The 26,748-nt window shown below is 39.4% G+C and overlaps 1 protein-coding gene across 5 annotated transcripts in view; it reads right to left on the minus strand.

Annotated features, from left to right (window-relative positions):
• arid2 (AT rich interactive domain 2 (ARID, RFX-like)) overlaps positions 1–26,748 on the minus strand; it is a 129,961-nt gene that overhangs the window by 21,669 nt on the left and 81,544 nt on the right. For all 5 annotated transcript variants that reach the window (XM_043708677.1, XM_043708678.1, XM_043708679.1 and 2 more), the window contains 5 exons: positions 25,357–25,518; positions 19,926–19,998; positions 11,817–11,951; positions 11,047–11,228; positions 1,437–4,255 (listed from right to left, as the gene is read on the minus strand). In XM_043708677.1, coding sequence (XP_043564612.1) covers positions 1,437–4,255; positions 11,047–11,228; positions 11,817–11,951; positions 19,926–19,998; positions 25,357–25,518 — 3,371 coding nt within the window. The remainder of the gene's footprint in view (positions 1–1,436; positions 4,256–11,046; positions 11,229–11,816; positions 11,952–19,925; positions 19,999–25,356; positions 25,519–26,748) is intronic.

Consider the following 26,748-nt stretch of genomic DNA (forward strand, 5'->3'; position numbering starts at 1 on the left):
CTCTAGGAGTTCCCTGGCTGTTCTCTGTCTGGCTTGCCCTATGATAGTAGTGTTGTCCCAGTCGAATTCATGTTGCTTGTTGTCTGCGTGTGTGTGAATTTGACTGGGACAACACTACTATCATAGGGCAAGCCAGACAGAGAACAGCCAGGGAATTCCTAGAGGCATGGCATTCATCCACAAACTCCATCAACAAACACATCGACCTGGACCCAATATACCAACCACTACAGCGGACAGCTGAAACTGACAACCGGATGCGGCAGGGACAGACCACTATAAACACCGGAGGAAACATCAAAGAAGCGCTTCGCAGGAGGCTCCCAAGCACTGATGATGTCGCCTAGCCAGGGGACGAAACGTTTGCAACAAAAACTTCCAGCTCGGCAAACAGAACCACAGCAACGAGCACCCGAGCTACAAATCTTCACATAAACTTTGAACAAAGAACACAAAAGTGCAACTTCTCAGCAACTGAATGATTTCCATCAGGTTAGAGTGAGGGTACTTGCACAGCATCCAATGGGCACAAAATATAATCACTGGTAGCAACAAATTTAACTGAACACATACAGACTCCAGATGCTGCTGTCAGTTTCAGAGAAATGACAACAGCAAATGCCAACAGCTTCAATCATTATTATCAGAACATTTGGGACTTCTTTGCTGCAGAGTAGCGGAGCAAAACACAATGAAATGCATTGGTTTCTTGAATTTAACTATAATCTTTTGTGAGAAAATAGCATTAAGACCACACAGATTTGATGATGTCAATATTTTAGAAGACCTGAGGTAGGAAGGTGACTTAACAAGCAGCAGTAGGAGACATGCAAAATAATTTACATTGATAACAATTTTGAAAGTTCTGGATTAAATTATATTGACACATGGCACTTCAGATCTTGGATAACTTTCCAACAATTCCACTAAATCCATCCTGTTAACTCTTGTACAAGCATTCATTTCAGATTTTGAACATAAACAAGGTAATTAAATCTGGCACAGCAAAAGACCAAAAATTAGAATAAGTTCTAATAGTAGAAATCAGTGGAATCACAGTGTGAAATCAAGAACATGGAGTGGAAGACTGTCATTATGTTATTTTCTGACCACCATAATCACCTTTTTAGGCTGAAGTTATTTAACACAATACCAAAAAAACCCTGAATTTTTACTAGCATTTATTATTGCTAACTATCTACGTTCTTTTAAATTGTATGGCAGACAATAATTTTCCACTTGTTTAATAGTCTGAAAATGTGACAAATTAATGTTAGCATAAAAACAACCAAACTGTAAACTATACAAACATCGGATTCTGAAGTATCAGTATCAAATGGAAATTTTACATGGAACAGCAAACAATTTAAAAGTACAAGTTTTAGCAAGTGGCAAGCAAAACAGAAGTGATCTACAATATGTAATAACTTGCTTACCTGATTAACCATGCCCTGTGAAATAACAGGCAAATGCTGATTTTGCTGTGACACATTATCCATTGTTACTTTGGCTATTGTACTGGAATCAGATCCTACTGGCACAGCCACCATTGTTGAACTGCAGCCAGCATTATTGGGATCACTGATGGTAACAATCCTTACTCCCACTTTATTTGGTATTCCTGATGTATTATCTTTGCAATCAGCTGGCCTTTTTAAAAGTTGACAATCAGTTGAACCATTGGTTGTTGGAGTCTGATATAGTTGAACTGAATGTACAGCTACAGGCCCAGGTTGGTGCAGAACTGGTGGGCAATGCACCTGGGGAGCATGAGGAAGCAAAGACTGCACAGAAACAGCTGAAGTTGAGCACTGAAGCGGGGGCACCGCTGAACAAATGCCAGCTGTCATAGGTCCATTGGATAATCCTGAGTGTGTGTCACTAATTTGCTGGTCAACAGAGCTTGAAATGACTGTACAGTTAGCACTTGAATTTCCTACTGAAACAGGTCCATTGTGCACTTTGGTCAACTGACCACTTTTGGCAGTGTTTTGCTGATTACAATCCATTTTGCACCATTGCTCCTTTGCAGCAAAATCGCCATTTTCCACATGGTTGGAAGCTCTATGATTCGGAATGCTTTTGCTCAAGTGTGAACCATCTCCTTTTTCAAAATCACAGATCCCATTAACCATAGGCATTTTCAAAAGATCTTTCTTAATTTCCTGCACTCCTGCATACTCTACATTCAGCTTCCCATTAGTTACATTTTGACTTACTCCTGTCAAAGGTCCGTTTGAGGCCATTGTGCACTGGATGGGCTCAGACTGAACATTCCCTGAGTTGGATGGAGGTAGATGCGGATTATCATGTTTTTTCCCATTTACAAGTTTTGTTGCCTGCATTTTGCTTTCCTTTAACTCACCATTGGATGTAGCAGTCCCACTCTCTGAACAGGAAGGATTTTCCATAATTTCAATTTTACGTTCATGCAGATGTAAATCTGTTGTATCTTTTGCTTCTTCCTCCTTCTGACAAATAATTTTGTCACCTGTGAATGCAATCCCAGATTCTGAGCTTTTTATCTGTTCACTCTGCGGTGTCAACATAGGTGGAGATGTTTGCACTTGGAGACCAACTCCTGTATGTGATGCACTGACAGCAATTCCTGCAGGTGCAATAATCTGTGTTCCGCTGCCATGATTCCCAGCTGCAGCAGTGAAGGTGGTATTTGGCACAACAGTAATAGTAACTTGGTTGCCGGTTGTTCCCTGGAGAAGAGCAGTAGTGTTACTCGCAGAGATCAATTGACCGGGTAAAATCTGCATATGAGGGATGGGCACTGTCTGCACTGATCCCTGTGAATGGATGGGACCTTGAACAAGCTGCACATTTTGGTGGCCAACAACCAATTGTTGACTTTGGGGTTGAACTCCAAAATTATTTGCCTGATTAGGAGTTACTTGGTAGACCACCTGAGGACTAGGAGCTCTGGTATTAGAAGGGAGAGGCATTTGAGGAGCAGGCAATATGAGTTTACCACCTGGAGTAGGAGGACCTCTTTTGGGAAGAAGTAATTGTTTTATTAAACTGGACTCCCCAGAGGGAGGCTGACTAACTGCAGTAGTGGCCTGCTGGGACTGAATCTGCACCTGGAACTGCTTTTGAGGATGCTGTTGTTGCTGCTGCTGCCGTTTCACAGATAGCATCTTACTCACTGTTTGAGGCCCCTGTATTTGAGGGGTGGATGGTTGAGTAACTAAGCCCACTTGTACCTGTGCATTGTTGACAGGTACAGAGGATGGCGAGGTCGAAGGGGTCACATTTGCCTTTCCAGCCAAATGAAGAGTTTGGCTGGCTTGAATAGTAGCTGGATTTGTTAACAATATCTGATGAATGGCAGGGGCAAAGCTCTGCCCCTGTTGAGCTGGCTGACTAACAATCACATGTACACTCTGCTGGGGTTGCTGTTGTATTATGGTAGACTGAACTTGCTGTGGTGGCATTCCTGCTGGTTTTGGTGCTATATTCTGGAAACTCATCCTAGGAGTTGGAGGGCTTTGAACACCAGCGATTGCAACTACTTGACCTGGTGAGACTTGAAAATTTTGCACGGCAGCACCAGATACAATGGGACTTGAAGTAGAGGAATAGTGCTGCGGTGCCAAAAGAACTGTGTCTTGCTGACTGGTTGTTTTTGGCTGGTGACGTGGTGTCTGTACAGAGTGCAATACTGCACCCGATAACAGCTGTCCTTGGGAAACAGTGACAGTGGCTGCTGGTGTACTTTGAACTCTGCCAATTCCTGCATGGGTATGAGAAGCAGCCTGCTGTAATACAGTAACCGTTGTTGCTGCAGAGGTATTCACCTGATTAGAAGATACAGCTGGCATGGAGAGCTGGTGACCAGGAAGCTGCTGTTGAAAGACCTGTGGATGGTGAAGCATTTGCTGAGAAGATGTGATTTTAACTGATGACTGTGTTGTTGTGGTGGCGTGATTTTGGATCACTGTTCCAGGCGGTATGTTGGTTCCGGTTAATGAATATGGAACTGTAACTCCAGAATGAGTGCTAAATGTTGGAGACTGGACAACTGTACACTTTACTGTCTCACTCGTAACTGGAGTTCTGCTTTGTACAAAAGTCGCTGCAGTATTTTGGTGTGGTTGTGCCAAGCTAGTTTGATCTTGTGATGACTTGGTAACATTGTGAGTTGGAATACTTTGTTGAAATGTGTAGATCATTGGAGATCCTGGCTGATTAGCACAAAGGTTTCCTGCAGGTATCCTTTGAAAGTGACTTACCATTGCCTGTCCTGAAATAAAGAAGAGAGTCACAATACAATTGTGGTCCTTGTAGCTGTCTAAAATTTCAACAGATGGCCATTCATGGTAAACTGCATTATGTTCAAGAAATACAATTTCCTCATTCCCAGTATATATTAAACACTCAATCATGGAATAGAAATTCACAGACAAGTCGCATACTTTCTACAGTCACAAGTCATGTGAACTTCACCATTCACCACCCACACATTAATTAGTTCCTAAATAACTATGCAAAATCACATGCTAAATATATGGAGGATAAATACCATCTCATACATGACCATAGATTTTATCAATACTTTCAATGAAGTGTAGAGATGATGAATTAGACAATTATATTAAAGAATTCATGATGCCCACAAAATACTATTTTAACATCTTATGATAGCTACAAAATCAAAACATATTAATATTATTTCTTCTTGAACATGAAAGTTCTATGTTATCAATGGATTTTCTTAGAAAACTTACATGCAGATCCACTCAATGATAAATGCACATTATTTTCCACTTACACTCCAATGCACCCTAATCCAAATCCCATAAGGATTTACTGTATTGACAAAATGTCTAAACCTTTAGAACAACATGTCTGTCAAAAAGAAACTTGAAAGATTTGTTACAATGTACAAGGCAAGACAACCATAGAAATTAGCTTGTTCCTTTAAGACACAATCTGCAAAGAGTCTGTAGACTTAACACAAACAGACTGATGTTTTTAGTAACCAGATAGGCAAAAGATGTCTGCAGAATTTTGCACTGTAATACTTCTTCTGGATGTTCCAAAGAAGTTGGCTGCTCTGGTTTTTTTGTTCCAGAAGGTATTCAACTACAAGCAGAATCTATGACTCAAGAGTCCAGGCACTGGCACTCCCTATAAAACTGGTCAGGCATTTCAGCTGGTAGAAGTATTTTTCACCTGAATCACAACCTGGGCAACTAGTTTATTTTGAAAGACATATTATTGCCTAATACTATCTTGTCTGTCACAACAGCCCACACGGGAAATAAACTGATAAAATGGTGTCTGGAAAATCTGCAGAGGGCTCAATGTTTTGTCAATTAAGGCATTCAAATATAGACAACTTGACTACTGAAAGCAAATCCATCTTATGGGTCTAATACGAGTTTGACTGCAAGAGCATCCAGAGCTTCTCAGGAACCCTAAATCCTTCAAGTTTACACAGGTGTGCTCTAATTACTACTATGCGTTGCTTATAGGAGGGATTTTTTTTTAAATGCAGCCATGTTTCACATCTCTGATCATAATTCAATAAAGATCCCCTGGAATTTCACACATGAATGCAAGGCAAGATTCATACTTAGGTGTAATGTCATACACGGTATAAAAGCCTGTTAAAATTCACACATGGAGCCCAGATATTCAGGTGGCACATCAGAGGACAACTGCCAGCTGTGAATCCATCATCTGGTCTCAAAGTGTTCAGACTAAAGAAGAAAATTGAAAGAAAAAAAATTCATTTCCTCATGGTTATGTCCATTGGTTAGTCCTGCCAATCTGGGAACAAGTCTGATTGTTGTACTCCCCCATGGCAATAATAGCTTTCCTAAGATAAGGACACTAAAACTACACAAAAGTTCTGGATGTAGGTTTGCTCACTGAGCTGGAAGGTTTTCTTTTCAGACGTTTCGTCACCATACCAGGTAACATCTTCAGTGAGCCTCCAAATGAAGCAGTGGTGGTGTAGCCTGCTTTCTATTTATATGTTTGGGTTTCTTTGGGTTGGTGATATAATTTCCTGTGGTGACATCCTTTTCTATGGTGTTGTCATTTCCTGTTCTTTTTTTGGGGGTGGTAAATGGGATCCAAGCCAATGTGTTTGTTGATAGAGTTCCAGTTGGAATGCCATGGTATTCATTTTGTAAATGAAACACCTTGCAAGAACTGTAACAAACACTACATTGGACAAACAGGCAGAAAACTAGCCACCAGGATACAAAAACATCAATTAGCCACAAAAAGACATGACCGACTCTCACTAATATTCTTACATATGGATGAGGAAGGACACCACTTTGACAGGGACAACACATCCATCATAGGACAAGCCAAACAGAGACATGCACGAGAATTCCTAGAAGCATGGCGTTCCAACTGGAACTATCAACAAACACATTGATTTAGACGCAATTTACCACCACCCAAGAAAAAGAACAGGAAATGACGTCACTATAGAAAATGATGTACCACGGGAAATTACATCACCAACCCAAGGAAAGCCAAACATAAATAGAAAGCAGGCTACACCATCAGTGCTTCATTCGGAGACTCACTGAAGAGATTACCGAGTGTGGTGACGAAATGTCTGAAATCAAATCTTCCAGCTGTGAGTAAACCTACATCCAGAACCTCAACCCAAGCTACAAATCTTCTCAAAGCTCATTAACTACACAACAGTAGTCCAGATGCAGTCTGACTAAGCTCCTAAAGAATAAAAGCAACATCTCAGTACTCTTAAAATCAAATCATCTTGCAATAAGGGTTACCATTCAATCGTCATTCCGAATGGCATGTAGGTGTTGTTGACTGACCTTTAAGAAATTTTGCATCTTGACAGAATTTATTGTTGCTATAAGCCAGTTAACAGTTCTTTAAAGACGAGCCACAGGTTGGTGCAACATTGAGGGCCAAAGGACCTGTACTGCATTGTAATGTTCTATGTTCTATTGCCTGTGTACAATCATACCTTTTAATGTATTTTCCCAATCCACCTCAGCCAACTTGTACTTGATGCTTTCATAATTTCCCTTTTTACAAATTTAACACCCTTAATTCAGATTGAACCACCTCATTTTCAAACAATGTAAAATTCGATCATACTGTAGACATTCATCCTAAAAAGGTGCTTCTACAACAAGATTAATTAGATTTTTCTCATAGCATAATACTAGATCCAAAATAGTCCTGTAGTTTGTTCTTCAAAATGATCTCTCGAATACCATCTCAAAGACACTCCAGTCTATGTACAAATTAAAGGCACTCATGATTACCGTTTTGTTTAAGCTACAATCTTCTCTCATCTCTTGATTTATCCCAGGCCTCATACCACCACTACCATTTGGTAGCCTATTATTTGGGTGACCTAACAAATGCTGGTCCTTGCTGCTTCTCAGTTTCACCCAAACAGATTCCACATTTTTTCACCCATTCTGAGATCCTCCTTTACTTTGTATTGATCTCATCTCATTATCAGCACAATTTTACCTCCTTTTCATCTGTCCTTCCTAAACAAAGAATCTCTTGGAATATTCAATTCTCAACCCTTGTCACCATGCAACCATGATTATGTAGTGGTAACTATCTCATAACCATTTACCTCTATTGTACCTTGAAATCATTTACCTTATTGCAAGTGTTGTGTGCGTTCAAGCAAAGTGCCCTTAATTTTATCTTTTTTACATCCTTTTCTCTTTCAAGGCATACTCTATGTTTAGTTTTGTTTGTCCTATCTTCTAGTCTCTCTCAGACTTTCTACACCTTGTTGCCAGCTTAACTCCCTTCTAATCTGAGTTACCCCTCAAGTTCCCATCCCATGGCAAGCTAGTTTAAACCAATCTCAACATGATCAGTAAATCTCCCTGCAAGGGCATCAGTCCCAGTCCTGTTAAAACATAATCTGCCCTAGCTCGTACAGGTCCAATTTGCCCCAGTTCCTCTTACACTGCAAGACTGATTTTCTTAGTCTGCAGAGTAATCATTCATACCCTCTCTGCATGTACGCTTCTAATCTGCAGTGTGACCACCTTTCTAAGAAATCTATATGTATATATTGCAGATGCACAGCAGTGACTCCACCTTAAGTTCTAAAATCCAGGGCTCAAAATTATGTCGCCAGTCATATTCTCCAGATTAGTTTGTCTGGGTCACATGTTATGTTTTAACAAGACTAGGACTGATACCCTCACAGGGAGATTTACTGGTCCGGTTAGGGTTGGTTTAAATTGACTTGTCAAGGAGATGGGAATTTGAAGGGTAACTCAAATTGGAAGGGATTTAAGCTGGCAACAGGAATTAGAAAAGATGAGACAGACTAGAAGGTAGGGGAAACAAAACTAAACATCAAGTGTGCCTAGAAAGAAGAATGATGTCAAAACGTCAAAATTAAGGGCACTCTCCTAAATGCACACATACTTGCACTAAGGTAAATGACATCATGCACACTGTAGGATGTACATTCCACTTGTGCACGCTGACATGCCATCCTGGATTCATAAAAACTAGAAGGAGTAGGCCATGCTACCCTGTAAGTTTGCTCCACCTTTTAATATAAGCTGATCTTGAATCCAAATGTCATATTCCTGCTTTCTTCTCCTATGCCTTAATGCCTTTGATTAGATTAGATTACAGTGTGGAAACAGGCCCTTCAGCCCAACAAGTCCACACCGACCCGCCGAAGCGTAACCCACCCATACCCCTACATTTACCCCTTACCCAACACTACGGGCAATTTAGCATGGCCAATTCACCTGACCTGCACATCTTTGGACTGTGGGAGGAAACTGGAGCACCCGAAGGAAACCCACGCACACTCGGGGAGAACGTGCAAACTCCACACAGTCAGTCGCCTGAGGCGGGAATTGAACCCGGGTCTCTGGCGCTGTGAGGCAGCAGTGCTAACCACTGTGCCACTGTGCCGCCCACTTTAAAACCTAAAAATCTTACTTGAACATATTCAGTGAATTGACATCCCCAGACTTCTGCGATATGAGAGTTCTAGAGATTCCCTAACCTCTGAGCAAACAAATGTTTTCTCATCTCAGTCTTAAATGGCCAGCCCTGTGTCTGCTGCTGCATCCCCTTGTTCAAGAATCTCCAGCCAAGGAAAACATCCTTGTTTTAAATTTATTTGTGGGACTTGGGCGTCACTGGCTCATCCCTATTTGCCCTTGAGAAAGGGTTGGTGAGCTGCCTTCTTGAATTACTGCAGTCCACTTGCTGTGGGTTGACTCAATGCCAGTAAGGAGGGAATTCCAGAATTTTGAACCAACGATTGTGAAGGAACAGTGATATATTTCCAAGCCAGGTTGATGAGTGGTTTGAAGGGGAACTTGCAGGTGGTGGTTTTCCCAAGTACCTGCTGCCCTAGTCCTTCTAGGTGGAAGTGGTCTTGAGTTTGGAAGCTACTGTCTGAGGACCTTTGGTGAATTTCTGCAGTGCAGCTTGTAGACAGCACACACACTGATACTTAGTGCTGGTGGTGGAAGGATTGGATATTTGTCAATGTGGTGCCAATCAAGCAGGTTGCTTTGTCCTGGATGGTATCAAGCTTGAGTATTGTTGGAACTGCAAGAGGGAAATATTCTATCACACTTCTGACTTGTGCCTTGTAGATGGTGGATAGATTTTGGGGTGTCAGGTGGTGAGATACTAGCCGCAGTTTCCCTAGCCTCTTCATCTAGAGTTGGTCCAACATTGATAGACTGTTTCAGTCAGATTTCCTCTCATCCTTCTGAACTCCTGTGACTACAGGCCTCGTCAAACGGTCCTCACCTCAAAGAATTGTCTTGTCATCCCTGGTATCAATCAGCGAAGTTTTTTACTGCAGTGCCTCTATTGCATGTATGTCCTTTCTTAGGTAGGGAGACCAAAACTGTTCAGAATGCTCCAGGTGTGGTCTCACAATATCTCATTTACCTCCGTAATTGCTTGTTTCACCGCCTGACTACTTTAATTGACTAGTCTACAAGGGCACCCAGATCCTTTTATACATCCACACTTGCCAACATATCACCATTAAATATTACTCTTCCTTTCTGCTTTTCATATTGAAGTGCATAACTTCACATTTAGTCACGTTGTATTGCCTTCACTAGGTTTGCCCACTCGTTCAAACTTGTCTCAAATGCCTGGAAGCATCCTTGCATCCGCCTCAACTCTCAATCTCACCCAATCTTGTGTCATCAGCAAGCTTGAAAATATTGCATTTCACTCCCTCATCAAGGCCATGTACACATACTGTGAAAAACTAGAGCACAAGCACTGATCCTCACAGTACCTCACCAGGTCATTGCTTGCCATTTGGAAAATGATCCATTTATTTACGCTGTTCCCTATCTGTCAACCAATTCTCAATCTATACCAATATACTGCCCTTCTCATGTGCTTTAAATTTGCCTCACCTTTTGAGGGTTATAAGAAGTCTTATGAAAATCCAATACTCCACATCGACTGGTTATCCCTTATCTATATTATCTTATGTACATTCAATACTTTAAAAGCTCACTGTCACCTTGGATGCTGACTATCTGTCACAAAGTCCTCACCTTGCCTGCTTCTCTTCAGAGATGAGATCCAATGATCTAATGAGATCATGTCTTGTATCCCCCACAGTCTATTCAAACTCTCCCCATAGGATAATGCCATTATGCAAGGACCCAGTGCATTGACTTCCCTCATGGCAAGTATATCTTTCTTGGATAAGATGACCAAAACAGCATACAATACTATAACTGTAGTATCATCATGGCCTCCCTCCTTTTTGTTTTGAATAGCAGAGTTCAATGTACTACATTCCAATCAATAGGACCTAAAGAATTCTGGAAAATCAGAACCAAGCACCAACACTCTCTTTGTACTGGAGAGTCTGCAGATATGTCTAGTTCCGCGGTCATCAGATTCAGAGGATTTACCAACTCTCAATTCCATTAATTGCTCTGGCACTATTTATTTATTCAAAATTCCTACAGAAATGCCCAAGTGTGGGATTTTTCCAATAGAAAATGTTAACTCATTTAGATTTATTAATAAGCAACTTACCTGAGGGAGCTGGATTCTGTGTTATCTCTGCCGTAATGGAGGGAGCAGTTGGTGATTGTTGGTAGTGTGACTGCATGGGAAGTGGTATAGCCCTTCTTTGGATACCTACTATGTGTATTTGTGCTTGCCCGCTGTTATTGGGATCTTCAATTCGTTTTACTATACAGGTTGGAAATAGAGTCCTTGCATACAAAACAAAAGAAAACGTGTCAAGTTTTGTAAGCAACCAATTCAGTGTTTTTAAACTAAAAGCTATTCATGTTGAACAATGTAACAATTGCTTTTAAGATTCATAACTGATACTGACTGGGATACTGTGACAGATTTCTTCCAATTTATTTTTCACAGGGAAGCATTAATACCTAATTAAGACAATTACAGCAAGGAGCAAGCAGGGATTCAGACATAAGTTCAATCGTGAGAAACAGAGGCTACATTGCACCACAGGAAAAACTAGAAATATCAAAGATTGTCTTCCTAATGCTGTCAAAACCTTGCTGTATTTGGCTCTCTCATGCACCAAGCTAGATAATCAATTGAAAAATGGCAGGAACAAGTCTTACAAACATGCAGTCATTATCCTTAAGATATGTGTCACCAAAAATGTAAACATTTTGCTGCCCTTGAGGAATTGTTTGAGGAACTTCATTCCATTTCGCCTCCACCCCACTAAAAGTATACTGACTTTCTTAAACAGGTTAACAGTGGTGATGAGGATGGGGGTGCTTGATGAGAAATAGCTTTTCCTTTCTTCAATTAGTTCAACATACCTCAGACACTTATTAAAACCTGTTGATGTCAGAATTCCACCCCGAGCTAATTTACTGCACACAGAAAGATATTCAGAATAGAGATCCAGTCGTGAAATTGAGCCTTCCAAGGATGTCTCAAAATGTGCGTTTAACCTGAATAAGCAAGACACAAATTTCAGAAAAGAAAATTTCTAAAATTGAATTAGCAAAGTACATTCTTCGGTGACAGCAAACAGAATTCTTAAAAAAAATTCTAATGATAATTATTTCAACTTGCTACAATTTAATTAGTATAGAATTATAGAATCCAGAATATTATCAGAGTTACATGACAAAAATGGCACTTCGTTTCAGCTACTTAACTTTGGGAAAGTTGCAAAAACCTGCCCTATCAATTATTTTTTCTAACTATTTTCGAACTTCCATTCAAGAAACCAGAAAATGCAGTTTCAGTAAGCTACAAAATTTACTGCTAAAAGTTTGTATGTCATATTTGATCCACTTCTTGAAAAGATTTTTTTTTTAAACTATAAAAAGTTATAAGACGATAGCAGCAGAATTTAGACCATTCAGTACATTGAGTTTTGTCTTTCAATAATGGCTGACAAGTTTCTCAACTCCATTCTCCTGCTTTCTCCCCATAACCCTTGATCCCCTAGACAATCAACTCCATCTTAAATATACTCAATGAGCTGGCCTCCCCGGCCTTCCATGGCAGTGAATTCCATAGATTCGCCACTCTTTGGCTGAAATAATTTCTAGCCAAAGAGATATTATGTAGCATTGCAGATATGGACTATGGGAGTTGTTGGCCTAGCAGAACTATTGCTAGACTATTAATCCAGAGATCCTGGTAATATTCTGGGGACGTGGATTCAAATCCTGCCATTGCAGATGGTGAAATTTGAATATAAATTTAAATTTAAGTATCTAGAATTAAAGAGTCTAATGATGACCATGAAACCCAGCTGGTTCACTCATGCCCTTTAGGGAAGGAATTCTTACCTGGCCTGGCTTACGTGACTCCAAACCCACAACAATGTGGTGAACATAACTGGACAATTAGGGATGGTAAAAGCTGCCCTCGGCCTAGCCAGTGACACCCAAATCCCATGAATAATTTTTTTTTTTAAATGTCAATTCTAAAGACGGATCATTGGACCTTCAACATTAACCTTGCTTTTTCTTTACAAATGCTGCCAGACCTACTGAGTTTTTCCCCAACAATTCTAGTTTCTTTTTCTGATTTACAGCATCTGCAGTTTTTTTTTGAAGATTCATACTTAATCAGCACTTATTCAAATACACATCTTAGCCTACCGTCAACAATTAAGTAAACTACAGTCAACTTTACACATAATAGTGATGACCAAGTCAAATATTCTCTAGAAGTCACTCGACTCACTTGTAAGATACAGTCATTGCATGATACTTTTTGTATACTTTAGAGTAAAAATAAAAGGTAACCCATTAGCAAATAGCATATAGCTGATTGCATGGTAAATGCAAATTTCAGCACTACACACAGTGAATTCACCAAAGAGTACTGTGAAGGCTTACTCCACATGTTCTGTGACCTCATCCCAGATCTAAATCACATTCTCTCTGAAGTTAATTTACAGCACAGAAAAACACCCCCTCAGACTATCGCATCCACAATGATCAAAAACAAATTATCTAACTTTTCTGATCCCTATTTCCAGCACTTAGCTCATAGCCTTGTATGCCTTGGCATCGCAGTGCACACTTAAATGTTATGAGGATTTTTGCTTCTATTACCCTTCCAGGCAGTGGGTTCCAGATTGCCACCACCTTCTGGGTGGGAAAAAAAAAGGTATTTCTCACATCTCTACTTTGCAGGCTGTTTTTTCAATGAATTCATTCATTTTAAAATTATTTGTAATAAGTCATTGGATTTGACAGCTTCCCAGTAACTTTCTTGCTCTTTGGCACTTTTGCCCTTTCAGTCAGTGCTGCAAATATCATTGTGTATGATTTCTTTCTACAAAAAATATTTGTCTACAGATCATAGGCAAATGACTGAAACAGGGTCATGATCACTTGTACCAAACATTTGTTTTTCAAAATGGCTTTCAAATTCTTGAACTAATACATATTTATATTCCAAGTTCTATAACATAGCCAGTTTGCTATATCCCAGAGTTAAATCATAGGACAGCGTAAAGCAAAATACTGCAGATGCAGGAATTTTATAACAGAAACAAAGCTGGAAATACTCAACAGGTCTGTCAGCATCTGTGGAGAGAGGAAAAAAACCCACCTTGCATTGAGGAAATTATGACTTGGGAGGTTAGTAAATACAATTAAAGCACTCGGGGATTGGGATTACACACTAGCAAGGATTGAGGATTAATTAACAGGAAAAAAGCAAATGGTAGGAATAAGTGGGTTATTCTCAGGCTGGCTGGCTATTACCATGAGGGTACCTGAATGCTTAGTGCTTCAGCCCTAGCTCACAATCCACATCAACAAAGTGAATGCGGGTACAGGTGTAATATTGCCAATAAATTAATATTTTCAGATAATACAAAACTTGATGAGAATGAGTGTTGTGAGGATAGTGCAAAGAGGTTTCACCAGAATTTACACAGGCTGAATGGGTGGTAAGAGCATGGCACAATTAGTATAATGCAATATGTGTGACAGCATCCATTTTGGTAGGAGAAACAAAGTTAGAGTGTTTCTTAAATTGTAACAGGTTACAAAGCACTGATTGTTGGTCCTGTGCCCGAAACGTCGAATCTCCTGTTCCCTGGATGCTGCCTGACCTGCTGTGCTGTTCCAGCAATAAAGTTTCAACTTTGATCTCCAGCATCTGCAGACCTCACTTTCTCCTCTACAAAGCACTGATGTCTAAATCTAGCTGCCTGTGGTTGTAAGTCACCAAAAGCAAGCATACAAGTACAGTAAATAATTTATAAGGCAAACAATACGTTACCTATATTGCAAGAAGATTTGAGTACAAGGACAAAAGGGTCTTGCTTCAATTGTTTAGAATACTGGTGAGACCGCAATTGGATTAGTGAGTGCACTTCTCGTCTGCTTACCTGGGGAAGGATAAACTTGCCATGGCAGTGGAAGTTCACTAGGTCAATTTTGAGGATGGTAGAACCATCTTATGAGGAGACAGAACCTGTATTCTCTGGTCTTTAGAAGAATAACAGACAACCTCAAACTTATCACATTCTTAAAAAAAAAAGATAGATTTAGATGCAGGAAGGATGTTGCCTTATGGGGTTGACAATCAGGAGACCGACTCTCAAAGCAAAAGGCAAGCCAATCAGAACTGAGATTACGAGCAATTCCGTGACGGGGATGGGAGGCACTTTTTGGAATTCTCTACTACACAGTGCCATGGAAGCTCGGTTATCAAGTAACTTCAAGACAAGTATTGCTAGATTTCTAGTCATTAGTTATATCAAGGGATTTGTGGATAGTGTAAAAGATGGTATTGAGGTAAATGATGGACCACAAGCTCGAAAGACAAAACAGATTCAAGGGACTGAATGGCCTAATTACGCTCCTGTGTTTCCAAGTGTAAAAACTAATGTATGATATCTCTATGCATCCCAATATTGCACGAATATGGTGTATAGATTGTAATGTTAAAAATACACAATCTGAGTTACAATAATCTGAACATTTCTTTGGAGAATTAATTCTGGTAAATCTTAGTATGCTAGTAAGAAAATGAACCCCATTCCATAATTAGCATCCAATGAGAATAAAGCATTCCAAGATCAGTTATAAAAGAGTTAGCCAAGAACTTTTATCAAAATTCAGCAATTTACATAGAATTTACAGCACTTCTGCTTCTTACATGATTCCTCTATTCACTGCATCTTTCTATCAAAATACCTTGCCAATTCCTTTTCCTGTAGGTACTTATTTAGCTCATCTCTAAATGTACTGATGCAAGTCATCTCAACATTCCATCTGGTAGCAAGTTCCATGGTAGCAAGTCTCAGCACTTGGGATAAAGAAGTCTGTTCTAAAATTGTTAATAGATTTAAAGAGACTACCTGGCCTAGATGGCCTCTAAATTTCAGTATTCCAACAAATGGAACCATCTTTGTTATGTCAACCTAAAAATACTTTCAAGATTTCTTGTAAGAACTTTCAGCTAACCATTTCTAATTCAACATTTTTCTAGGGAAAAGAGCCATAAACAGGTCCGTGTTTCCCGATGCATAACGTCTCAGTTTTAATAATATCATCCTTGCAAATGGCTTTTGCACTTTTCCCAATGTGCAACATGATGAAATCATTTGTGTTATAGAGTCACAGAGCCTTTGGCCCAACTTGTCCATGCCAACCAGGTTCTCTAAACTGAATTAGTCCCATTTGTCTGCATTTGGCCCATATCCATATTCAAAACCTTTCCTATCCATGTACATGTCCAAATGTCTTTTAAATGTTGTAATTGTACTCATCTCTACCAAGTCCTCTGATAACTCGTTCCATATACACACCACATACGGTGAAAATGTTGCTCTTCACATCCCTTTTAAATCTCTCCCCTCTCACCATAAACCTATACCCTCTAGTTTTGGATTCCCCTATCCTGGGGAAAGAGTTAGGCTATTCATCATATCTATGCCCCTCATGATTTTACGAACCCCTCAGCCTCCAACGCTCCAGGGAAAAAAAACATCTCAGCCTATGAAGCTTCTCCTTATAACTCCAGTCTCTAAACAATGGAGCCACACAATGGACCACTTTTGTATATGCTGCAAGTGTCTAAAGTATATTTCACGCAAGAACTTTATTATCTGGAAGACCAAATGGCCTAATTCTGCTCCTGTATCGGATGGTTCTGTGGTGTGCATAGTGGTTGAAGGCATGGAAGATTTGAAATTATCCATAAAGGAACAGTACTGGGACTTAATTTTTGATAAATTCGGACTCATTAGAAAAGTCATGTCCAAAAAGTATTTTTGTATTTTTTTTGTAGTGCTGTACAATTTGAATAATTCCACTTAATGATACATATGTACTACGTGAAGAATTTAGTGATTATAAATTGTGTGTGCATTTTTAAAATGTAAAAGTATAAACAGCCAACATAAATTGGATTAAATATTTAAAGAGCTGTAAAGAACACATTTTAATTTAGTAGCAGTGACCCCCAGTTTGTCACTGCTTAAAAAAAGGTCAGTCACCATTAAGGCAACTTGAGAATTATTAACAAGCTTATACATTCCAACTAGAATTAAAATAGTGGAACTATTTCTTTGTGTTCTTTCCAGCTCTAAATATTTAATCCAAGTTATGTTGGCTATATGCATTTTTAAAATGTAAAAGTATACGTACAATTTATAATCACTGAATTTTTCACGTAATACAAATGTATCATTAAGTGGGATTATTCAAATTGTACAGCATTACAGAAAAAAATATACTTTTTGACATATTTTTTATACAGTGACAAACTGGGGTCACTACTACCAAATTAAAATGTGTCCTTTACAGCTCTTTAAATATTTAATCCAATTTATGGTGGTTGTTCACATTTTTAAAATGTAAAAGTACACATACAATTTATAATCACTGCGGGTTCTTCAAGTAATACGAATATATCATTAGGTGGGATTATTCAAATTGTACAGCACTACAGAAGACAAATACAAACACACTTTTTGATATGACATTTTTAAAAGAGTGTGAATTTATCAAAATTAAGTCTCAATACTGTTGTTTCTTTATGAATAATTTCAAATTTTTCATGCCGTCAACCACTATGAACACGACAGAACCATTAGATTCAGGAGAAGAATTAGGCTATTATGTCCATAAAATCTGCTCAATATTTGATTGTCGCTGATAAGTTTCTCAACTTCATTGTCCGGCTTTCAGCCCCTAACCCTTGATCCCCTTACCTTATCAATAATCTTCCTAACACTATTTTTAATACATTCAATGGCTTGACCTCCACAGCATTCTGTGCAGAGAGTTCCACAGATTAATCACTCTTTGGCTGAAGAAATTCCTCATCTTCGTTCTAAAGGTTTGGCCCTTCATCCTGAGGCTGTGCCCTTGGTTCCTCGTCTCTCCTATGATTGAAAACATCTTCTCTGTAGGATAGAATAGAATAGAATCCCTACAGTGTGGAAGCAGGCCATTTGGACCTTAGAGTCCACACAGACCCTCTGATGAGCTTCCCACCCAGAACCATCACTCTACCCGATCCCTATAATTCCACATTTCCTATGGCTAACACACCTAACCCCTGGTCACTGTGGGCAATTTAGCAAGTACAACCCACCTAAACTGCACATCTTTGGACTGTGGGAGGAAACTGGAGCACCCGGAGGAAAGCCACACAGACATGGGGAGAATGATAAGTCCACACAGATAGTTAGCCAATTGTTCAATCTGGATCCCTGGCACTGAGGTAGCAGTGCTAACCACTGAGCAATCGTGCCGCCTCCCTATGTCCACTGAATCTAAGCCTCCCCATATCCTTTAAGTTTCAGTGAGATTCCCATCCCCCCACCCCCATCCATCTTGATTCCATGTACAGAACCAGAGTCTGCAACCTCATGTAACAAGCCTTTCATCCCTTCATCATTCTTGTAAACCTCCACTGGACAAACTCCAGTGGAGTCTGACCATGGTCTTATCCAGCCTCAGAAATACATGTTTGCTCTTGTGTTCTAGCCCACGTAAGTGAAGGCTAACATTGCATTTGCCTTACTAACTGCCAATTGAATCTGCACGATCCTGAGAATCTTGAATTAGGACTCCTTCAGATTTCTGAAGCTTTCCCCATTTACAAAATAATCTATGCATCTATTCTTCCCAAAGAGCATAACCTTTCACTTTCCCACAGTATTGTATCTGCCACTCCTTTCCCCACTCTCCTAGTCTGTTCTTCTGAAGCCTCCTTGCTCCCTCCACCAATCTTTGTACCATTTAGAAATAACCGAATATGTAGACAATTTTTTTTTTGTAATGTTATATGGCTCAGCCAAAGAGCTACATGATAAAAACAGTAACACAAATCAGATTTAAAAATACTCAAAAGTTTATTGCAACTTCTACTACACATTTCATTCTTTCCTAAAGAGCACAGTGCATGCATGAAGTGCTAAAAAACTGTCAAAAAAAAAAAACTAGACACTACCTCTGTGGACATCAGCAAGGTGTTCCTCATAGTAGACTGGTTAGCAAGGTTAGATCACATGGAATGCAGGTAGAACCAGCCTTTTGGATACAGAACTGGCTTGAAGGTATAGACAGACAGAGGGTAGCAGTGGAGGATTGTTTTCCACATTGGGAGGCCTGTGACCAGCAGTGTGCCACAAGGATTGGTGCTGGGACAACTGCTTTTCGTCAGTTGTATAAATAAGTTAGATGCAAATATAGGAGACATGGTTAATAAGCTTGCAGATGACACCAAATTGTAGGTGCAGTGAGCAGCAAAGGAGGTTACTTCAGAGTATAAAAGGAATCTTGATCAGATGGGCCAACGAGCCGAAGAGTGGCAGATGGAGTTTAATTTAGGTAAATGTGAGCTGCTGCTACCGGAAGGATGTTATGAAACTTGAAAGCATTCAGAAAAGTTTTACAAGGATGTTGCCAGGGTGGGAGGGTTTAAGCTACAGAGAGGCTGAATAGGCCAGGGCTGTTTTCCCTGGAGCTTTGGAGGGGGAGGGGTGAACTTAGAGGTTTATAAAATCATTGGTAGGGTAAATAGACAAGCTCTTTTCCCCAGGATGGGGGAATCCAAAACTAGAGGGCATAGGTTTAAGGTGGGGGGTGGAATTTAAAAGAGACCCAAAGAGGCAACTTTTTCAGGTAGAGTGTGGTGCATGTATAGAATGAGTTGCCCGAGGAAGTGGAGGTAGCTGGTACAATTATAACATTTAAAAGGCATCTGGATGGGTATACGAATAGGAAGGGTTTAGAGGGATATGGACTAAATGCTGGCAAATGGGATTAGATTAATTTAGGATATCTCTTTGGCATGGAAGAGTTGGATCGAAGAATCTCTGTTTTGTACACTCTTTCACTTATATTGCTCACAAAGGTTTTAAACATGCTGCTAATCACGCAGTTAAAATAGCTAATTACACATCATTTTTCTTGACCATTTATACTTACCACTGACAGCCAAACTTTTCACTGTCTACTTCTATTCCTGGTGGGGTTGCCAATGTAGAGCCAACTCTTATTGCTGTGCAAGCAAGAACAAAAGATTGATGATATATGATGGTTGGGATTAGGGAAAGTGGTGAAGGAATACCATTATATATAATGAAGACATTTGGACAGAATTATTTTCCTGGTAAGCAACTTGAATAGTTGTTTTACATAAATTGTTTTTAAACTTAGGAACATACTTTCCAACCAGAAAATAAATGGGAAATTAATCCTCATTGTAAGTTCTGTTCTCCAAACACAAATTTGCATATAAACACTTGGGTTTACCTGATTGTATGCATGCTGGTAGATACTTTCAAACGTACCCACATGCTCTTATGTGACCTTCTGCATAGTAAGTGGCGCTCCCTCCCATTAATACTGGGATAACACCTTGAAATTACTCAGATGATGTGGCGTTTCTGCACCAGCAGGTGGCGTAACAGGTCAGTGGAATAAAGGTTTGCAGTTCCCAAGATCATTTGGCCAACAAAGGAAGATGAGATACAGAAACCAGAAGTAGTGGCATGTAAAATAAACAAAAGCAATCCTTCCATTGCGCTCAGTCAGTTCATTGCTTCCTGCTCAAAACAGCATCAAAATGCAATTAGGCCAGCCATCAACTCTTCAGTTATCACACCTGATCTCTTATATGGCCTTATCACTCCTATTCTAACAACACTGACTTGATAAGACATCCCTTATCATCTACCTACATACTCTTATCATAGTCCTCTTAACCCATCCCCAAAAACCCATTTTACTCTGTACATCACCCACTTGACGCACCCCCGTAAAAGCCTTGCCTCAAGTCTAGTATTACTGTACTTTCATATTCCCAATGTGTCATTATATTTCTGCAGTTATTAGTTTTGCAAATCATTCCCTGTCACCAATGATGTCCTTGTTCTTGCTAAAATCATTACATTCGCACTAGAGTCTGGTATATCTGCTATTATCATGCCATTTAAGTTAATGAACATGAGCAACTTTGGCAGTTATCTGCTTTTAAATGATCTGTTGTCAAATCTGGTTGGATTGTCAGTGCCATTGAATCTTGCCCTCCATTGCTAAAACTACCCAATGTTTAAAGATATCAAGGAAAGCTTTTGATAACATTACTTCAGAATGACACAGTCTTCTTAAACCACTCTCCGCTGTTTCCTCTACCCTCATCTCCCCAGTTACGTGTAAGGAGTACATAGCTATTTTTGTTACAAAAATCTTGATTATCCATTCAGTTGCCTCTGCTGCTTCTGTACCTTCCACTTTTAACCAGAGCAAACTTCCTCCAAGGATCACTCTTGGCTTAACTCTGAATTCCACCTTTCTCCAGTTTCTGTCTCATCTCCCCCTACCATACCCTCTCTCAGCTCATTTTGTAAGGGCGGTCAATCTTTCTTTCTATGTACATAAATGACCAACCAAACTTTTCTTCCTATAGCTCCTCCTGGAGCTCATACAGTTAATGGCTTTGTTACTTCAAGCACTGTGTTTTCTGCATCACATTGCTTGCAAAACTGTTCTCAAAAAGAAAATACCACGCTTGACACCACTATAGCAAACCGCCCTTTGGCTCCACAGACATTAAGCTCGTCAACCAATTAAAACTAAAGTCACATTGCTATGAATTTTTTGTTTTAATCCTTCCAATCAGATTTTCATCCAGCAATAGCCAAAACAGGGTCAAGATTAGAATGGTGCTGAACTGCACAGGTCAGGCAGCATCCGAGAAGCAGGAAAATCGACGTTTCGGGCAAAAGCCCATCATCAAAAATCATCTATACCCCTCTTGTTTTTCCACTGTTTATTAATTATCAGACTACTTGTATGACATACCGTAGTAATTTTCCTCAAACAACATATGGAATGACAAAAGATTTTGTTTGCAGTTGCTGTTATAAATTTTATTTTTATCACCAACTTGATCCAGCCATCTGACAACTATCCAAAACTGAACCAGGCTCTGCAAATCTTTGGAGTTAATTTGACCCCAAGATGAGACTATTCTAGCTCTACGACTACCTATTTGCAACTTCATAAAATAATCTAAGCCTGGCTTTGCCCCAATTTACTTGCTATTGAAACCACTATCCTTCCGTTACTACATCTTGCTTTGAAAACTTTGATGCACTCCTGGCAGCCTCTCGTATTCCACCCTCCACAATCCCTGCAACCCTGTGTACTGATTTGTCTCGCTCAGCCATTTCCCAAGCTTGCTCAGCTATACTGATGCCCAGTTAACCCACACTTGTGACATTTTAAAATTCCCATGTGTATTTCAAATCCCTTCATGGCCTTACATCTTCACCAGCGCTGTGATCTCTTCTAGCTTTGTAACTACCCTCTCCAAGCACACACAAAACCTTTGAGCTCTGCCAATTCTGGCTCCAGTGTTTCCAGTTTTAATTTCTTGTCATTGGTGGCAATGTCTTAAGATGCCATAGTCCTAAGCTCTGAAACTGTCTCACTAAACTTCATCTTCCCAGCTTTAGGCACTCCTTAAAATCTATCTCTTTGATGAAACTTGATTGCATGGCTTAATGTCATGTGGCTCAGTGTTAAATTATTATGTTATAACATTTCTAAAGTGCCTTGGGACATTTTGTTATATTAATAGAGCTATATAAATGTAAATTGTTGCTGCAAATCTTCTCCAAAATGGTAAATTATTGCTGTTGCAGTTAATATTTAGCAGAGAGAACACAAGCTTTTTAGCCCATTTCACCTTCAAAGTATTTGTCAAATACTGTTACTTGAACATTAAGATGACTAAATAAATAGAACAGAATTCAGGAAGGAAATTAAAAACACCTTTTGTATCTAGCTGCTGGTGAGGAAACAAGCCACAAATTAAATGAGAAAGCAGAGGAAGAAACAAAGGCTGCAGATGAAAGGATAGCCAATGGTATTACTTGTAAACTGCCTAGCATTTTGTTTTTCAGCTTGCAAAGATAAAAATCAACTCGCCAAACACAGCTGGCAACTGTTTCTTTTTCAGCATGACTACCCATTAAAGCACCTGCTATTTCCCTTGACACGACCCAATCATCCCATCCACCCATCACTGCCTCCCACACCATCCACCCCCAAGCAGTATTAAGACATTCTGCCATGGCAGGATCAACAGGTTTGTACCAGAAAGCTATTCTTTGGAGAACAGAAATTACAGTGGGCAACTTCCATTCCTCCTTCAAAAGCAGGTCTTCCACCCATGGAAGCTTGAAAAGGTAGATCATTGGGGACACAGATGTGCACATCTAAATATCAAATTAAACAATAACCACAATGAACAAATCCCTACTGCCCAGTTTAAAACTACAATGCTTCTAAGTTTTGTTGTAAATTTGTATTTTCTCCCCTTACACTTTTTCAGGTCTCCCCTCGCCACAGACCATTCTCCAAGTCACGAGGAAGTCATGAACAAGGCCCCGGGAAAAACATCCCTCCAAATTTTCCTTCCTCTCTGTGAGAATATGCCTGGTCTCTGCTGTTGAACAAAGAAAGATGGCAGTCATTTTCCAGCAGCCGTACTGTGGTTCATGTTGGTTAGGAATAAAGGCCAAGTGTTTGGCTTGGGACGAAGCCCAATAATTTATTGGGAGGTTATAAACTCCAAATTGCAAAGAAGATTTACAAACAAGCTTAGAGAATATCAAGGGATTGAACATTAGTTGACGAGGTCCCCAAGTGATATTTACTAACTGCTGCTCAAGATGCTCTGTTAACACTGGTAGTTTGTCAACATCTCTATATATCCAACAGCCATAAGCTTAGACTACGACAATTTTATGATTTTTAAATAAAGCAGATCACAGTGCAAAGAAATTTAGAAATAGCCATTAGGTAAATCTATAGAAACTGATTTGTGACTGGGTAGCTTGGTGTCTTTGTCTACATTATTGAAAAGTTTAGCTTTTCCAGGGCATTACTTTCATCTCCTTATGCTGAACCCATAATAGCCATGACCAGAACATTCCTAAACTCATTTTTCTTCTGAGGCAAACTAACCCAACCAAGGTCATGGGGTGATTTGAAGATCCTGCTGTTTACTTGGCTTGTAACAAGTGAAATGATCAAGACTACTTTGAATCACCCAGCAGCAAAAAGTTAAATTCTACAAAAGAAAGGCAGAATTCTTCAGCAGAGAAGGATGAAATGTGAGAAGGAAGAAATGGGCAATATAGGTTTAAGTTCCAAGCCAATATTGAGGAAACAACCCATACCATGCAGGGGGTCCTGTGGGGAGAAATAAGTGCAACTTTGTGCTTATTAAATGTTGTACATGTACAGTTAGGGAGACCCAAGTGTTTGTATGTGGAAAATATAAATCTGAAAAAAGAAAATTAAATAAAACATGGAAACAAAATAGCTCACAAATTTACAAATGTCACACCGGCAAAATTCTTGTGATTTTATTAAGTGTAGGGAAAGGCTCATGTGTACAAAATACTTTCCAATGCAGTATTTAAAAATGGAAGACCTCTATCATCATTAATTCAGTCAGATATTTTTCTCTAGTTGTGATGACTGTAGGTCAGTTCGATTTCAAGCCGATCATGGTTTATGCAGACAGTTCACATACACATGGGGAATTAAACATTTGATTCAAGGAAATTTTCAGTCCGTATCAAGCACAATCAAATACAAAGTATGGTCTGTCAATTTGTGATAAACTGAATGCTGTTGTGCTATGGGCCTGCAGCAAACACAGTGAGAGATTAAACTTACTTTCTGCAAGATCCAAATAACAAGATTGGAAACTCTATAAAAAACTGCTTTTTTCAGCACTTTAATTTGAACATTAATTTGAATCCTGACTATTTACTTTTACATAAAGAAAATCTCATTGCTGATATGCCTTTTATTGCTGAATAAGAACAAGGCATTATGATTGACAAGCTTTAAAATCTTGATTACGTTTACCAATTTTTAAAACAAAATCTTTAAACAGTAAGCACTGACGACACAAGAAGGGGTACTTGCACAGATGAGTATCGAGATACATAATTTGAAGAACTTTTATCATTCCTGGGCTTATAACAATTTTCACAACGGCCACCTCTGCTCTCCGCTGCCAATATTATTAGCTGTCAGTTTCAAAACATGGCATTTTAAACTTCTCCCCTCAATAAAGAAAGCTGAGACAATGACTTTTGTTCAGGTTCCAAGAAACTGATTATTAGGCTATGTGGACGCATTATCAAAAATCTGATATGGTACTCAACTGATATCTATCTATGCCTGAACACTTTCCAACATGGAAACCAAAATCAAAATTACCAATGAAACATTAGAATATTCATCCATATTACCTTGCTAATTTTTTTTTAAATAAATAGAATTTCATTTTCTAGCATTTTAAATTCTCTTATCACCACTAGGGACATACCTGAAGCTGTCACGCCATGAGCTAGTCCATGTTGCAAATGCTCCATAGCTTGTGGTCTGATTTCGGAGATCACTTGATGGTTAGAACTTTGATATTCAATTAATTTCACTGCATCAGACTCAAATGACTGGATATCCACCGACACAAGACACACCAACATATCTGATAAGAAAAAGCAATTGCTTATTAAACAAAACAAAACTAAAGTGGAATTTGGCTTTCATTAATGTTTTCTCATTTTATTTGGACATTAAGTTGGTTCACAATGAGAACATGTTGAGAACTTTGGATGTCTGCTGCTGTCAGTCCACTCCTCAGAAAGCCACTACTTGACCCCATCAATCTTGCAAACTACTCATCCACGCCCAAGCTCTCCTCTCTTTCTTCGCAAGAAATTGTCAGGTAGGTCTCTTTCCTAAATCTGTGCTTAATACCCCAAAGCTCCTTGCAACAGCACCAAGATAGTTCTTAAACTCACAAATGTCATGCCACACACCAATGACAAAAAAGGTAAGCTTTTCTTCCTCCTTCTCCAGCTATGTGCATCCTTTAACAGTTGCCACATCATTTTCCTCAGAAGCCTGTCCACGTTCATCCCAGTTGGGTGTTAGAACTTTCACCTGTCATTCTTTTCTACTTGTACCAGAGAATCACTCGCAATGGTTTCCCTTCCCAATCCAGCATTGTTATTTCTGTCTCTCAAGGATCTATCCTTGGTCTCCCCTCACTTCTAACTTCCAGGTTGCCTCTTGACTATATCATCTAAAGGCACAGTTAGTTTTCACATGCACTTTGAGGATATCTAGCACTACTTCATCAATAACTCTCCAGACTCCTCCATTTTGTTCCATTATCACTGTTTTCCTGATATCTAGACTGGGGGAGGAAAGATGTACTACAATTAAATATTGGGAAGACAGAAGCCAATGCTTTCAGTCACCACTCCAATGTGAATGATTCCACCCCTCTCCCTGTGAACAGTCTTAAAATTAAACCAGTCTGCTCACAACTTTGGCATAACATTAAATCCAGAGATGACCCTCTAATTTCACATTCATAAAAACATTGCCTGACTTTGCTCCTGCCTTATCTCATCTGCTATGGAAACTTTTAATTTATTTCTTTGTTATTTCTAGAATTAAAGATGTTCTAATGTATTTCTAGATGGTCTCCCACTCTCTACAGTCTGTAAACTCAAGATTATTAAAAACACTGTTGCAGATGTCTTAACTTGCACCATGGTCCATTCCCCCATCACCTCTGTGTCAGATGGTTTACTTTGGCAACCTGTCAAGCGACATCTTGACGTATTAATTCTCAACCTTGCGTTCAAACCCTTTGTGACAATGCCGTTCCTCTAATTTGTGGATGATACTAAAGTCAGTAGAACTG

This window comes from Chiloscyllium plagiosum, chromosome 19 (genome assembly GCF_004010195.1).
Source record: "Chiloscyllium plagiosum isolate BGI_BamShark_2017 chromosome 19, ASM401019v2, whole genome shotgun sequence".
Lineage (NCBI taxonomy): Eukaryota > Metazoa > Chordata > Chondrichthyes > Orectolobiformes > Hemiscylliidae > Chiloscyllium > Chiloscyllium plagiosum.